The sequence below is a fragment of the Erithacus rubecula genome (genome assembly GCF_903797595.1).
Source record: "Erithacus rubecula genome assembly, chromosome: 27".
Taxonomy (NCBI): domain Eukaryota; kingdom Metazoa; phylum Chordata; class Aves; order Passeriformes; family Muscicapidae; genus Erithacus; species Erithacus rubecula.
In genome coordinates, this window is record NC_136679.1 from 1436968 (window position 1) to 1454414 (window position 17447).

At 45.7% G+C, this 17447-nt stretch overlaps 1 protein-coding gene across 3 annotated transcripts in view; it reads right to left on the bottom strand.

The window, feature by feature from the left end:
• FBXL20 (F-box and leucine rich repeat protein 20) overlaps positions 1 to 17447 on the bottom strand; it is a 60100-nt gene that overhangs the window by 40898 nt on the left and 1755 nt on the right. For all 3 annotated transcript variants that reach the window (XM_079327585.1, XM_079327586.1, XM_079327584.1), the window contains exon 2: positions 7290 to 7351. In XM_079327585.1, coding sequence (XP_079183711.1) covers positions 7290 to 7351 — 62 coding nt within the window. The remainder of the gene's footprint in view (positions 1 to 7289; positions 7352 to 17447) is intronic.

Sequence of the window (17447 nt, forward strand, 5' to 3'; positions counted from 1 at the left end):
ACACCTTGGAGAGGACCTGAGCTCACCCCAAGGGACCCTGGGGAGCCTCAGAGCCAGGACAGGGATGGGGCTGGCCCTGAGCTGCACAGGAGGAGACCAACACCCCACACTGCCAGACCCCAAAATGGGCAGAGCAAGACCCATTACCAGACCCCAAAATGGGCAGAGCAAGACCAATTACCAGACCCCAAAATGGGCAGAGCAAGACCAATTACCAGACCTCAAAATGGGCAGAGCAAGACCAATTACCAGACCCCAAAATGGGCAGAGCAAGACCAATTACCAGACCCCAAAATGGGCAGAGCAAGACCCATTACCAGATCCCAAAATGGGCAGAGCAACACCCAACTGCCGGATCCCAAAATGGGCAGAGCAACACCTGACTGCCAAATCCCAAAAATGAGCAATGTCATCCCCATTACCAAATCCCAAAATGGGCAGAGCCACAACTCACTGCCAGACCCCAAAATGGGCAGAGCAAGACCCATTACCAGATCCCAAAATGGGCAGAGCAAGACCCATTACCAGATCCCAAAATGGGCAGAGCAACACCTGAACTGCCAAATCCCAAAATGGGCAGAGCAACACCTGAACTGCCAAATCCCAAAATGGGCAGAGCAACACCTGAACTGGCAAATCCCAAAATGGGCAGAGCAACACCTGAACTGGCAAATCCCAAAATGGGCAGAGGAACACCTGACTGCCAAATCCCAAAAATGAGCAGTGTCATCCCCATTACCAAATCCCAAAATGGGCAGAGCCACACCTCACTGCCAGATCCCAAAATGGGCAGAGTAATACTTGACTGGCAAATCCCAAAATGGGCAGAGCAAGACCTGAACTGGCAAATCCCAAAATGGGCAGAGTAATACTTGACTGGCAAATCCCAAAATGGGCAGAGCCACACCTGAACTAGCAAATCCCAAAAATAGGAAGTGCCACACCCCACTGCCAGATCCCAAAATGGGCAGTGCAGCACCTCATTGCCAAATCCCAAAATGGGCAGTGCAACACCTCATTGCCAAATCCCAAAATTAGGCAGTGCACACCCCATTACCAAATCCCAAAATGGGCAGTGTAACACCTCATTGCCAAATCCCAAAATTAGGCAGTGCCACCCCCCCAATCCATGGAATTGTATAAAATTCAATGGGACTACAAAATTCAATGTGATTACAAATTTCAATGGGATTACAAATTTCAATGGAATTACAAATTTCAATGGGATTACAAATTTCAATGTCATTTTATGGTTTATGGTTATTCAAACAATTTTGTCCCAAAACAAGACAAGGTCAAGCAGAGGGTGGGAGGACATCAAGGTCTTGTTCCCTTTGGGAACAATTATAAAACTGGATTTTTTGTACAGATAATACAAGAGTTCCACCAAAAGATGCTTTAATATTTTAATTTTCTATTTTCAGCTTGAAGGAAAATGTTGTCAGCCACAAGCAGCCTGAGAAGCAGGGATGGAAAAAAAACCCCTCAGAAACAGCAGTACTGGGGGGGAAAGGGTGTTCCTGCAGATAATTAATCAGATTATTAATCAGAATGCAGATTATTGATCAGAACTCTGATGATATCACACAGCAGCACTCAGGTAAATCAGGATGAACAGCCTGGGCTCATGCACTCACAGATACTCACAGATCCAAAGAGTTAAAATGTTAAAATCCAAGGAGCTCAAGGCACTTCTGATCTTATCAGGAGATAAATGTGACAGTGATGTGCTGGGGAAAAGCTCTGGAGAAGAGCCCAGTGCTCTTTAACTCTGGCTGGAACCCCAAATTCTGCATTTCACAGCAGTTCCATCCTCCCTGCCTACACACAAGGCTCACCCTGAACCCCAGGTTTGTTTTTTTTTTTTGTGTTCAAGGGTTTATTCAGCACCATGTCCATGCACAACAATACCAGCAAAGCCTGGGAATGAGAGGAAATGGGGGAAATTCTTAATGTTAAATTCTTGTCATAGGACTAAATAAAACATCCAATTCTGCAAGAAAGTTTTCTGTATTTTCATTAAAATTCCCTGTTCCATAGGAATCCCAGATTGTTAATGACAACCTCATCCCTCTATCAGGGCTGGGGGATCTGGAATAAATTATAAATTATAAATCCACTTCCTGCTCCTCCCTTCCCAGCCTGCCCACACACCACAGGGATTCACCCTGGCCAAACCCTCACCCATCCCTCCCCAGCACAGAGATCTCAGCTCTGAGGAGCTCCAGAGACTTTACCAAAATTCCCTCAGCTCCTCCTGTACTTCTCCAAGACCCTGAGTTAATAATTCAGCAGAATCAGGCTGCAAAAAAAAAAAAAAGGATTTTTTTCACAGCAGGCACTCCTTGGTTGTGGATTTTCATCATTCAGAGCTGGATCCAGGGAAAGTCCTGCCTGAGAATTCCCCTGCAGCCCCGAGGATGGAATTTGCCCTCTCCAAGGAACTGCTGGACAACACTAAAATACCCCAAACCTCACAAAAAAAGCAGCAGTAGAAGGTTGATCAAATCCTTGAATGATTTTGCCCAATTCTGCATTAACAGGTCCCAAAGCACCGTGCTGGGAACATTTATTTTTCCACCCAAACAGGATCCCTGTCCTGCTCACAGCTGCCTGATGAACTCTTTTACATCAATCTTTTTATTCTTCAGAGTCAACAGTGCAGGAAATAATCCACAAAATTAACTTTATCATCAAACAGTGATCACAGCTGAAGGCAGACTGAGCTTCCCAAACAAGAATTAAACTGGAATTGCAGCAGATTAAATTGTCTCACTGCAAAGGGATTCCCTGCCTGGATGATTTTGTCTGAACAGCTCAGCTCTGCACAATTTGGGTACAACACAGTCACTGTGAGCAATTTTCAGGTTTCAACCTCTTAATCCACTCAGGGGTTTCTAGGACTCCTCACTTTCCCACTGCTGCCCTAATTAGATTAGGGTCAGGACTCTCATGAAATCCCTGCATGCTGCAGGCTCCAGCAGTGAGGAGCTTAAATCTCCAACCTTCTAAAATTATCCACACCCATTTCTGCCAGTGACCCTCCCACCATCCTGTGCTGGGGTGATGTGCTCAGAAATGTGAATTCAACATCTGTTAAACCAGGTGTGGCAGTGATCTTTATCTCCTGGCACACATTATCTGCTAATGGGCCAGCTTTAAACCAGCTGGGCAATCATCTTTATCTTCCCACAGCCCATCCTCCCTCCAGGAGATATCTCCTGTTCATGGGTCAGGTATTAAACCAGGTGAAACAGTGATTCTTATCTCTGTGGGGATATCTCCTGTTAATGGGTCAGGTGTGAAAATACCAGGTGTGGCAGTGATCTTTATCTATCCAGAACCCATCCTTCATCCAGGAGATATCACCTGTTAATGGGCCATTGTTTAAAACTGGGTGTGGCAGTGATTCTGATCTCTGTGGGGATATCTCCTGTTAATGGGCCATTGTTTAAAACTGGGTGTGGCAGTGATTCTGATCTCTGTGGGGATATCTCCTGTTAATGGGCCATTGTTTAAAACTGGGTGTGGCAGTGATCTTTATCTCCTGGCACACATTATCTGCTAATGGGCCATCTTTAAACCAGCTGGGCAATCATCTTTATCTTCCCACAGCCCATCCTCCTTCCAGGAGATATCTCCTGTTCATGGCCACTGAGTCCCAGGGCATGGCTGATAAAATTCCATCATCCCACTGGGAGATGCTCCAGCCAGGGGAGGAGCCAAACATTTCCTGCCCAGATAAAAACTGAGATTTGGAACAGCAGAGCACCTTTCCCACTGGATTCCAGAGGAAATCCAGACCCTTCCACATCATCCCTGGAGCTTCAGAGGAAACTGCCCCTTCTCCAGGAGCACTGCTCCAGCTGAGCCACATCTGCCCCTGCAGGAGGATGCAGCACCATGGAATGGGACTGTGCCACCACCCTGACTGACTGACTGTGCCAGCTTGGATTCTGACTCTGGCAGGGCTGAGATTGTTCTTTGTAATTCTGCATTTCTATTTTAATTTTAACTGTTATTCCTAATTCCCTTATCTTTGCCTGAGAGCCCCTTAATTTCAAAATTATAATAATTTGGAGGAAGGGGGTTTACATTCTGCATTTCAAAGAGAAACTCCTGCCTTTATTGGCAGACACCTGTCCTCCAATCCAGGACACATCCCAGCTCAGTTCCAGCTCAGCCCTGACAGCACAGCTCTGCTGCCAGCTCAGCTCAGCTGGGCACAGCTCCAGCTGCCCAGGGTAAGCAGCACATGGGCATGGGCTGCAGTCAGTGAGTCAGGGGTCTCTCTGAATCCTTCAGAGAGAAATCAGAGTGCAGGCATTGAATTAAAGCTTTTGGGTGGACTGAAGCACATGAAGCCACTCACACATAAAGTGGATATTTAAGTAGAATAAGTCAGCAATTTTAGGGTGAGCTCTAATGCTTTCAGTAAGTTAAAGGTTTCAAATGCCAGAGTAGCAGAGTTTTAGTGAAGGTTGAAACATACTGATATCTTCAGTGGAGGCTCCAGGTCCACAATTATAGACAGGACTTAGACATAATAGAGCTCTAGTAAGAATATTGCTGACATTTTCCAGACAGAACAAGATAGATTGTATACATAGTTCTACACATAACCTGGTGTGCTAAGAAACTGGAATTCTAATAGGTTAAAGAATGGTGGTCTGAGTTTGCACCTTATATAGGATTTTCTTAACAAGCTAAGAGTTGGTATTGAGGAGAGTTGCTGCTTTTAGCCACAGGCAGGGGCTGCATGAGCAGAGCACAGAGTCAAAGCTGCTCAGGCCAGGAGAGAGCTGCAAACTGCCTGAGCTGCAGGGACAGCTGAGTTCTGCACTGAACTCTGTGCAAGAACTGAATTCTCTGTGTGAACTCTGTGCATGAACTGAATTCTGCACTGAACTCTGTGCAAGAACTGAATTCTCTGTGTGAACTCTGTGCATGAACTGAATTCTGCACTGAACTCTGTGCAAGAACTGAATTCTCTGTGTGAACTCTGAATTCCTGCAGCCTGTGCTGCTCCAGGCCAAGCAGCAGCCCCACATCACACTGGCAGTGCCACCCTGTTCAGGAGGGCAGCAGAGACCCCCCTCTGGCAGGGGAAATGCAGGTTTGGGGCTGGGGGTGGCTTGGGGAATACAGGGAAATGGGGACAGGCTGCACCTCTGGGGACACAGGCACAGCTGGAGCCACCAGGGATTCACCACTGGGAGTCACCAAGGCAGACCCTGCCCCAGGAGGAGAGGCAGGGGAGGGAATTCTGCTTTTTGCTGCTTTGGCTGATTGCTCTCTGTGTGTGTGTGTGAAGGGACAGCAGCTCCATAAGTGTCCCCTCCTGGCTCTCAGGTGGCAGGGGACAAAGCTGGAGCAGTGCCAGGACATGGATTGGAGCAGCCTGGGACAGTGGGAGGTGTCCCTGCCATGGCAAGGGTGGCACTGGATGGCCTTTGAAGCCTGTCCCAAGCCAAACCATTCCATGAATGCTGCTGGACAACTGGAGAAGGATTTGTGGCAGGAAGGAGGGAAGGTCCTGCATGGAGCAGGGAATTCCACCAGGACACCTGTGGGAATCTGTGTCCTGCTGTCCTTGATCATCCCAACCTGCTGCAGAGCAGGGAACTGCTCAGCATGAGGGGAAATCAGGAGTTGATAAATGTTTAAAGCTCATAAGCAATGATTTGGAGAGCTGGAATTCACTGTTAGCATACTGCAAAAATTAATGACTGTGCATTGACAGTGCAGCCTTTGAGAGAGAGGCCTGGATAGGTTTTCTGTGGGAATCTCCTGTAAATGGGTGGCACTGTGTGCAGGACAAAGGCTGGTGTGTTTGGGCACTGCTCTGTGAAGTCCTGTCCCTGCTCCAGGCACTCTCACACAGCTTTGGGGTGCCCTGGGCGTGGAGTGAAAGCTGCACTTGGGCAAAATAAAGAGGAGGAGGGTGTGAAGGAGCAGAGCAGCAGCCTCTGGAGGTGCTGTACCTTCACACACACAGCAAGGGGCCAAACCTCAGCCCCTGGCTGCACTCAGGATCATTCCAGTTCCATCTCTTAGAAACCTCACCCTGCCCCTGCTCCTGGGGAGCCTGATGCCCTCACACTGCTCCTTCCCCTGAAATCCAGGCAAAATCACATTTACATTCCATCCCCCTTTTCTCTCCCTACTCTGTTCCCCACATTCCCAGATCCACACACACTCCCTGCCCCACCTACCTGCATCTGCTCCCATCAGAAAAACCATCTCAGAAAAATCCAGAAAGACAATTTTTTGCCATCTCATATCCCAGCCATGGCTCAGGACAAACAAAGCAGCTGCAAATTCCTGTGCCAACTCCTCCTGTGAAGGTTGTGACTCCATCCTGCTCCTCCCACAGGTGCCCCTCACTCCCAGATCCTGGATTCTGGTTTCACACAGGGATCTCCACACCCCTGGACAATCATTTCCTGTGTCCCAATCCCAAATATCCACCCTGGCAGCAGGGAGGGCTCTAACAGGCACACACTGGGAGGAACACTGGAATAAAAGAAATGGAACCAGAGGAGGCAGGGCACTGAAAATGAGAGATCCTCATCCCTTTTCCCTGCTCCTTTCATTCCAGCAGCACTTCCCTGGCTCACACTCCCCTCCCCAGATTTCACTGTCACCAAGTGCTGACAGAACCAGTTTCCTGCAGTGTAACAACGTTGTTGCTGTTAATAATTCAAGCTTCCACCTGCCTCTGCTTTCCCCATTTCTGAGCTCAAAGCACTGACAAACTCAGCTCTGCTTCCAGAGCCCAAAATGAGGGATAACCCCCCCCACAGGGGCAGCAGGAAAGGGCAGAATTATCCACAGAGACCTTACAGGACTTTTGAACCCTGACAATCCCCAAAGTTTGGTTTTGCCATCCTGCCAGGAGTTGAACATCTGGCTCTTATTGACAAGGGACAGCACAAAGTCCACTGGAGTGTAATTGGAGCACAGGGATTCACTTTTGCTTTAAACTCAACCCCTCAGAGAAGCAAAATCCTGTTTTCCACATCAGCTCATCCTCACCAGGAGGATTAATGAGAAAATCCTCACTCTCATTAAGGATTCAAAAATTCCTCCATCCACCAAACAGACAAATCATTTAAAACCCCAAAAACTTCACCCCATTTAGCACAAACTGCTGACACACAGACCTTTGCCCTGCCTCTGTTTGGGTCTGGCTTTATGAGTGACCTCATCCAAGCTCATAATTTGGGAGCAGAGCAGCAAAATCCTGGATGCAAACACCAACCCACCGGTGTCCAGGGAGGACTCACCGAAGCAGCAGCTCTTTGGGCAGTTTTTTGTTGATGGCAGCTTCATCATTGTTTGAGAACATCTGCAAAAACAAGCAAACAAAAAAAAAAAAATGCCACAGTTTAGCCATAAGAAAAAGGAACAAAGCCAGCTCTACCCCAGGGAAGAAGTGAGTGGTTTACAAGGTTGTTTCCAGATATTTGGATCAGTCAATTCCTGACTTTGTGCTGCAGTTTTGCAGCTGGATGGAGCATTAAAATATCTTCAGACAGGAAGGGGGATGCTCTGTGGATTGAGAGGTTGAACATCAGCTGAGATTTGCAGCAGTGAAATAAATGATAATCATCTGTGTTGTGAGCTGGCTCTGACTGGGGAGGCTCCCTCAGCACTTTTTGGGGTGCACCAAGGCACAGACACAGCAAAACTGGGAGGTTTCACACACCAAGCATCAGGTCTGGGTGGAGGGGAGAGGAACAGGGGTCCAGCAGCCCAAATCTCCACCCAGAGGTGGGAGCTGCAGCAGGGCTGGTTTCTGGGATGGAAAAAGTGCTGGTGAACAGAAAAACAAAATCTTACAGAGCCCAGAATGTTCTCCCAGCCCTCAGGAGCTCTGGGACAAACAGGATTTTTAAACCTGAGGAAGGATAATGCTGGGAAAGCTCTTCCAAGGCAACAAGGCCAGAGCTGGTTCTTGTATCCCCCCAAATCCATGGACAATTCCTGATGCACCTGGAATGGAGTTTGGGACCAGGGAAAAGCATCTCAGACCCTCCAAAACAAGAGAAACTTCTCTTTTCCAAGCAATCTCAAAACAGAGAGCAAAGCCTCACAAGGATCTTGAGAAGAATCTAAATAAAAATAGTTCTAAGATTTGGGATTTTCTTGCCATGGGGAAAATCCAGCATGTTCCAAATATCCTGTTCCTGAGCATGGATCCAGCATTTCCCAAATATCCTGTTCCTGAGCATGGATCCAATCCCATCCCAAATATCCTGTCCCTGAGCATGGATCCATCATATCCCAAATATCCTGTTCCTGAGCATGGATCCATCATATCCCAAATATCCTGTTCCTGAGCATGGATCCATCATATCCCAAATATCCTGTCCCTGAGCATGGATCCAATCCCATCCCAAATATCCTGTCCCTGAGCATGGATCCATCATATCCCAAATATCCTGTCCCTGAGCATGGATCCATCACTTCCCAAATATCCTGTCCCTGAGCATGGATCCATCATTTCCCAAATATCCTGTTCCTGAGCATGGATCCAATCCCATCCCAAATATCCTGTCCCTGAGCATGGATCCATCATATCCCAAATATCCTGTTCCTGAGCATGGATCCAATCCCATCCCAAATATCCTGTCCCTGAGCATGGATCCATCATATCCCAAATATTCTGTCCTTGAGCATGGATCCAGCATTTCCCAAATATCCTGTTCCTGAGCATGGATCCAGCATTTCCCAAATATCCTGTCCCTGAGCATGGATCCAATCCCAGCACAATTTAACATGAAATCCAGTGTGAAAATCCAAAGTGCTGCCTCTAAATGACCCTTTCAGTGCTGCAGCAGGTGATGGAAAACTGGGAATTGTGGAACACCAAACCCCAGGATTTCAGTGTGCTCCCCAAATCCCAGTTTGCTTTTCAATTATCCCAATTTACCAGAGCATGGTGCTGAAATGGGAACTCTCAGACTTGCAGCTCTCAGCCCAATTTGCTGCTAATTAAAATGAGGTTTTGCCATTCCCAGCTCTTCCCTCCCATCTCCAGGTGACTCTGGAGTCACAGTGGGTGGGGACAGATATTCCCAAGCTGGGAGAGCAGCACCTGCACTTTCTAATTAAATTGATTAGTTGATTGATTAGGAGATGGAGGAAACCACAGAGGAGGAATTATTTATGGGAAAATGAGATTATTTCTTTTCCCCCAGCTACAGGCAGCTCCAAACCCTTCCCACCACTGCCCAGACCTTGAATCAGGACTCTCCTTCCCCCACCAAAAAAAAACCAAAATCAGAGAAATTAAAGGAGCAATCAGAGAGCAGGAGCAGAATTCCAAAAAGGAAAGCAGAGCAGAACAAGGGTTAAACACAGGGAACTGTGCCCATCAAATCCCTCAGCAGGAAAATCTCACCTCAGTCCCAGCACAAATCCCATCCCCAGACTGGTTCCTGCAGGAGTTTCCCTTTGACCAGCACTAATCTAAAGGAATGTTTGGTTTTTTTTTGGTTTTTTTTTTTTTTGTCTTGCTAAAAATAATCCTTGGACTTAAATCATGACAGGGCCCAGGCAGGATGGGCTCCATGGAGAACCTTGGCTCTGGAATTCTCCTCCCCTGGAAGAACCAGACCTAATTTTTCTCCAGTTTTCCTTCAAAATCTGAAGCTCAGATGGCAGAGGCTGAGTGAAAACAGGCTGGAATTGGGATTTTTTTTTTTTTTTTGCTAAGTCATGGCAGCATGTACAGCTAAATATACCACAGGGCATGGGGACCTTCAGGCAAGTCCAGACAAAAATAAAGCTCTGAAAAAAATGTCAGAGGCTATTCCAGACATCCAGGCTTTCAAAATGCTTCCAGGGATAAAAAACAAAATTCCCCAAGTTGGTTTTTCTCCTAACATCTATTTTATCTTCTTTAATACAAAGTGTTGTCCAATATATGAAATTATTCTGGACATGGCACAGAAAAACACTTTTTTTTTTTTTTTTTTTTTTTTTGTAGTAAATGTTCATTTTTGTACCAAACACAGAATCCTCCAGCCAGGAGCAGCTTTGCTGCTGTGGGAAGCCACAGGGGATGATATTGGGAAGAATTCCAGGCATGGATCAACCACAACTTCCCTGGGAATTCCATCCTCACCCTCACAGGGAGGGATTTTTTCACACAGCAGCAAAACTGTCCCTGGCTGGAGGATTCTGTGTTTGTAACAATTGAAAATTTATGGGCAGGAAAAATGTGGTTTTCTGTGGCCTGGCCAGAATAATTTCAAATATTGGACAACATCTGGTATTAAAGAGATAAAATAGATGTGAGGAGAAGCAAAATTGGTGCATTTTGTTTTTATCCCTTGAAGCATTTTCAAAACCTGGATGTCTGGAATATTCCAGATTATTCTGATTTCCATCCTCTCTGCAAAGCCCATTCCAGGGCCCAGCATCCTTACAGGGAGGATTTTTTTTCCCAAATATCCAATCCAGTCCTGCTTTATCAGGAATCCATTCCCCTGATGGAATTTCAGCAGCTCCAGAGCCAAATCCAAGTATCAGCCCCCTCTGAATCCAAACACTTTAAAGCAGAAAATTCAAAGCTTGATGGAGAAAAAGGGATGAAATTAATTCAGAGTTTTAGGGAATTAAGTGGCTGCAAGGTTAGAGGAGGCACCTGTGACAGTGAGAGACAGAATTATCCTTGATGTCCATAGCAGGGAAAAAAATGCAGAATTTAAAGCAATTATCTATGAAATATTAGTAAATATTCTGGTTTTTAAACCACTCCCAACTTGTTTATTTGTTGGACAGAAACTGTGAGATGGCAAAGTGTGCTGAGGATGAAACTGAGCTGGAGCTCAGGGTCCTCATGAGCCTTTTCTAATTCAGGATATTCCAGGTTTCTGTGAGCCCTGATCCACCAGGAAATGCTGGCCAGACCTTCCACAAATGCACAGAACCACAGGAAATGAAACAATTCAAAGCAAGCCAGAAAACAGGCTGCAATTATTAATTATTAGAGAGCAAATAATGTGCTCTGGAAACTGGTTTTAAGTTGGGGAAGGTGGGGGATCAACAGAAATTAAGGTTTATATCCATAGTTTGAATATTTTGGAGTTTGCAGCTCAGCCAGACTGTACCAAGACACTTTGGAAAATGAATTTTCCAAGATCTAAAAGTCTTTTCTGTTTTGAAGCTCTGTGTGAATTTGTTGAGAGTTTAAGCCCTGAGATGCACTGGGAGGTTTTTCCAGCTGGCTCCCAGCCCAAATCTCAACATTTCTCACAGAATTTGTACCAATTTTATCTGGTTTGGTCCACATGGAGATGAACAAGCCTGATACAGTCACTGACACAAGACAAACCTCACCCACAACTCCAACCTAGTGACAAAAAAAACCAAAAAAAAAAAGATCAGCACAAAACCACAGAACAAGAGGAAAAATGTGGAATTGACTCTGCATTTCCCATGGAGAAGCTCAGCTAACAAACATGGTCAATGTGTGCTGACACCCTGCCTCCAGTTCTGCTCATTTTGGGATAAAACTCCAGCCTCAAATAACACAAACATGGATTTTGGGGGAGACAAGATTTTGGGAAGCAGCAGCTGGAGGCAAAAAAAAAATTTTCCAGTGCAGAGATAAGTCACAGTGAAGTGACAGCAAAATCCAAAGGCTCCTCAGAGGAGGCCAAAGAATGAAGTTTACATCCACAGGCAGCTGTGAGTGAGGGAATTTTCTCTCCACAAACATTCAGTGAAGTTTCCAAGGATGGAGGATGCAGGATGGAGGATGCAGGATGGAGGATGCAGGTGTCCCAAGCTCTGCTGTGGGATGCTCTGGGATCAGGAGGGATGGGAACTCCTCTCACCCCTCTGCCTCCCATGAGCTCTGCTCAGGCAAAATCCTGACTAAGCAGGACAAACAGAAATAGAGCCTGGCCAAAAAGGCTGATTACAGGCTTAATATTCCTAAAAATAGCAGGACAGGGAGGGGACTGGATGGGCACTGTCACATTGCTGCTTCCTCAGGGAACTTTAAATTGCTGCTGGGATGGAGGAGTTCCCTGAGCCCAGCCTGCACCTGGGATAGATGAAATTAAGAACCTCTGTAGAGGTTTTTTTTGGAAGCAGCAGTGATTCAGCTCAGTGAAACCCTGCAGGAATGGAGCTCCTCCTGCTGCACATCCCTGAGTGTCCTGGAGGGAAATCCCTCAGTGATGGATGGGCAAAGGACAAGGTGCTGCTGCTGCAGAAAGGAGAATTCCCCATGTTCAGGTGAGATAAAACCCCACAGATTTCACATCCCACTGAAAGGAATCCCCTCCAGAACCTGCTGTCACCCTTTTTTTTTTTACCCTTTTTTTGTTCTCCTCCCCCATCCTTCCTGCCAGACACTTCTCCCCAAACCAACCCCCCCAAAATCCCCTCCCTGTGCTCAGCTGAAAATCACAATTGCAGCCCCCCAAGCCCCCAGTTACCAGAGCAGCTCCTGAGCCTGGGCACAGCTCACTTAATCAGCTTTGAACTTCCACCTGCAGCTGAATGAGCAGAACAATCCTCCCCCAGTGTCACACACACAGCAGCAGCAACATTTTTACAATTTCTCATTTTTACAGGTTCTACAAATGCACTTAGAATGGATTTAAAAAAAAAAAAAAAAAATCAAACCCCAAAAACTGAGAAATGATTCAGTAATTTCAGGCTAAACCCAAGACTTAACCAGCTCTCTGAGGCTCATCACAATTCAAATAAGCTGCTTTGAGAAATTATAGTTCTGCCCCTCCCCAACACTGCAATTCTGTTATTTTTACTGGTAATATTATCATTATTACTATTATTATTATTGGTAATAAGGTGTTTTTTTTCACTGCTGGGTTTATATCCAGCTATTATGTAAGAAGATGCTGGGATCATTGGCATAAATAATAGGAAATAAAGTCAAATGATGGTGTTTTAAATTAAAAAATATAAAAATCTACCTGAGCTGAGGTGTGAAGGGCATGGGGGGAGTTTAGGAAAAGTGGGATCAGGGAGGGTAAAACCCTCCCAGGCTTGACTTTCCCAATGCTGTGACTCAAAGGAAGCTCCCAGGCAGGCAGGCAGCAAAAACAATAATTAGTGCAGAGTCCCAGGCCCCAATTAATGCCAGCAGCAAATGGGATGTGGCCATTTGTGGGTGCCAGCCCTGGGTCCCCTCTCCTGTCACACAGGCAGGGCCAGATGGGCACAGGGTGGGGAATTCTGGGTTCCCCAAAATGCCCCAAACCACCCCAGAACCAGCAGGAAATCCCTCAGTGGAGTCAGACACAAAATCAGGGAATGGGATATGAGAAATTTCAAGTTCACCCAGTGTCATGGCAGGGTCACCTCTCACTGTCCCAGCTGCTCCAAACTCCTTTTTGGAATTTCCAGGGATGCAGGGGCAGCCACAGCAAACCTGGGAATCTGTGCCAAATCTCTCCTCTTTTAGTGTAAAATTTTCTCCTTTTTCCTTATCATTATTATCTGTGATCCTGGATGAGCTTTAAGGCCTTTCCAACCCAAAAATATCCTGGGATTCTGTAAAATCAGTTTGCCAGCATTGCCAGTGTCACCCAAACCATCCACACAACTCCTGGCAGAGAGGAAAGGAAGAAGTGAATCCTATTTAGAGCAAAAACAGCAATAAAAAAATTTGGGACATTTTCCTGGTGGACTCTCCTCAGTCTCCAGCTCCTTTTGTACAAGCCATTGGATATTTTCATTTTTTTATTTTCCAAATCCCTCTTCCCTCTGCTCAAGCCACAGGAGCAGCACAGAGAGGTGTGAAAACACAACTTGTGGTTTACATCTCTTCCTATCTCAGTGTTTGAACAATCACTTTGAGCCAAATAAATTAAGAGTTTATTATTCACCTGCCCAAATGAAGTGCTGGTTTTCAAAGTGTTACTTGTGATGTGGCATGACACCAAAATCAAAAATAAATGGGGGTGGGGGAGTGAACAGGAATAAGGAAAATCCATCAGCATGGACACCCCCCTCCCAAAAAAATCTTTATTTTTCTACAGGTTTTTCTCATTATATGATTAGAAACCATGAAAAAAAAAATCAAAACCAAACCCTGTTTCAGCTGTGCCACCTCAGGTGTTCCCTGGGTTGTGTCACCAACAGTTTCTCTTCCCATATAAATCAAATTCCATGGGGTTACATCAGTTATTGCAAGGAGAGCCAGAGTTTTCCCTGCCCTGTTTGTGTCCCTCTGTTTGCACAACCTCCATCCCTTGGAACAGCAAATGCCCAAGGAAAGGCAGCAGGGACAACCCCCAAAAGGATCAACCCTAAAGCCAAACCCCCTGAAAAACACAGAATTGAGAGGCAGGAACACAGCAGATTCCAAAATGGGATTAGGGTCAGGGAGATTATTCAATTTCTGAACACAGACAGGATTAATTATTAGAAGGCAACTCGATTTTGGAGCATTGAAGTTTCTCATTTTGCATCTCTCCAATCAAACCAGAGCAGAGTTCAGAAGGGTCAGCATTTCCAGAACAGAAACACAGACTGCTCAGAAAATCCCAAAATTTCATTTCTAGCAGGACAAACTGCCCCATGGACACTCACAGCAGGAGCACTGCAGGCTCCCAGAGGAAGCTGGAAAAGATGGAGCTTTTTTTGTGTTTTTTGAGGATGTAGAGGAGACTACACAGATGGTGTAAAACAAAAAAAAAAAAAAACAAAAAAAGAACTGGAATTACTTCATGCTGATAAGGTGGAGGAACAGCTCCAGGTGACATCCCAGCCTACAGGAACATGGATTAAGGAAATGCTGAAAACTTGGACTTTGATCAATGAATCCTCCAAGAGCATCAGGAGTCACTCAGGAGCACCAGGAGGTGCCTCCCCCACCCCAAAAAAAATCCCAAACAGGGATTGGGATCTGCCAGGGCACATCCAGCACCACAGAGAATGAAGAGTCAATCTGGGTCATGTTTTCCCTTTTTTTTTTTGTTTGCTTTGCTGCAGTTAAATGGTGATTTTCTCTGTGGTGGCCACACCTCCTGGAAAGGGATTAATCCCAGTTTGCTGGTGGGGCTGGGCATGGCATTCCCAGGAAAAAAAGAGAATCCCACTCTTCCTGGAATCACAAAGCCACATGCAAGTCCAATTTAAGGAGCTTGGCCCATATTCCACACTGGATTTTATTTTGAGAGTAAAGAATTATTATTATTAACCCCCCCTTCACGAGTGGATTTGTGAATTACCCACCAACAATGGCTCAGGAATCTGTTTACGTGGCTCCACAAAAGACAATAAATGAAGTGCAAACCCAACCCAGCCCCCAACTCTGCATTTTACCCGACATTAAAAGTCTGAAAAAGATACTATATATTTGTCACAGCCCCCAAAATCGGGTTGTTTTTACCCCAGGACTCCAAGGCCTTGCTCAGCCAGGGGAACTGCCTGGAGGAAAATGAGAATTAAAGCCCCATTGCCTTCATGACCTTACAGAATTCCACAGTTCTAAGCAGATTTTTCCCAGATTTTTCTCCAGATATTCCTGCTCCATTTTTCCCCCTGTCCCACAAAATGTGAACTCTCACAGCCATTCCAAACTGCTTTCCAGGAAGCAGAGAGGAATTTCCACCCATTCTGCCCCTCTGGAAAAGAAATTTATTTTGAAGTGTGAACACCCAGTTTGGGAAGTCTTCTGAGCAATATAACCTCAGTGGAAAATCATGGATTTAAAGGAAAACAACTCTAAAACTTTCCAGGTTATCCAGGTGAGTGGGTCAAAGTTAAATGGGGAAATAAAAATACTTTGGATTTATAATCATGGAATAGTTTGGGATGAATCTTAAATCCCATCCAGTGCCACCCCAAAATGTTCAGGGATATTTTCCACTGTCCCAAATTATCCCTGGCCTTGGGATGGGGCAGCCACAGCTTCTCTGGGTAAAACACAACAAAGAAACAGGATAATATTTACAGGCATTTCTTGCAGCTCAAAATAAGCCTTTCTATAACACACCAACTCTTCCTGTATAAATATAGATTAAAAAAATTAATTTAGGCCTCAAAGGCTCGTGGAGCATTTTGCTCGTTTTCCAACTCGTCTGTTTGTTACTATGAGAAGAAAATAACATTCCAGCAAAATTAAAAAAAAAAACCAAAAAAAAAAACCCCACCCAAAACAAGCCAAACAAAGCTCTTCCCCACTCTTTTTCCCCAATGATTTGGGTTCATCGTGTCCTGATGAAAACCCTCCCAAAATTGGAATAAACTCCAGCACAGCAATGAAAGCTGAGGATGTTGATACCCTAAGAGACATTTCCCCCCAAAAAAAATCTGTCACCAACCTGCTTTTACTATCTGCTCTGTAAACAGCCAATCTGCAGCAGTGCAAAGTAAAAAAAAACCAAAAAAAAACTCTCAGGTGGTAAAAAAAAAAAATAAAAATAAATAGTCTGTGCAGGCAAGAAGAGCCCAGAACAGTAAATACAATAAACACAATAACCCTGGATAACGCAGGGCTCACGTGCAGCCTCCTCTCCAGAGTTCCCAGGCTGTTTTTAGCACTGGATGCTACAGAAACACGAATATTACAACGCTGAAAAAAAAAAAAAAACAACCCCTTTGACTGCTGCAGATCCCATTTCCAGAGGAAGAAAACAATCCCACGTGCAGCATTTCCTGCACCTTTCTCACCTCCAGCGCTGAGGAATTTCTCCAGTTTAACTCCGGATCGCCATCCCACCCTTCTGCAGCATGAATAGCCACGTTTTTATCTTTTTTATCATTTTTAACAGTCCAGGTTTTTTGGTTTTTTTTTTCTGTCGCCGACACGGGTCGGGCAGGGATTTCCTGGGGAGTAAATCCCGCCGTGCCCTTCCTCGCTGCCCCTCCTCCTCCTCGGGAAGACAGCTGGGACAACAATGCGGCTGGGATGGCTCCACACTCCGCTTTGTGCCATGTCCTTTCAATAGATCTCATTGTTTACCCTCCGTTCCTTCCGTCCTCTCCATCCCCCACCTCCCTGCAAGTAAATTTGGGGGTTTTTTCCGAAGTTTATTGCACGTCATCCCCGTAAAAAATAAAAATAAAAGGGGTGATGGGGGTATTTTTCAACCCTCCCAGTTTCGCTCGTCAAAGGTTGGGGTGTTTTCTAGGAGAAATTCAGATTATTTCCTGCTCGATCAAGTTCTGAGCTGCAGCAACATGTTGGTGGCGATTTCCCCTCCCCAAATTCCCCACGGAGTTTGTAAGAAACGGGGGAACCCCCAAAATGTGGCGGGGGAGAAGTTTTACACAGGTACAACCTCCCCCCAAATTCGGACCCCACTCTGCACCCACAGATCATCCCCAGGCTCATTCAGAGAAGGAGTTTAAATTTTGGGGAACCCCCTCCCCAAAAGGAAGGGAGAGGAAAGAAGTTTCACATCCCCAAACTTGGGGGTCACAGCCCTGGGTGCCCCCACAGTGACCCC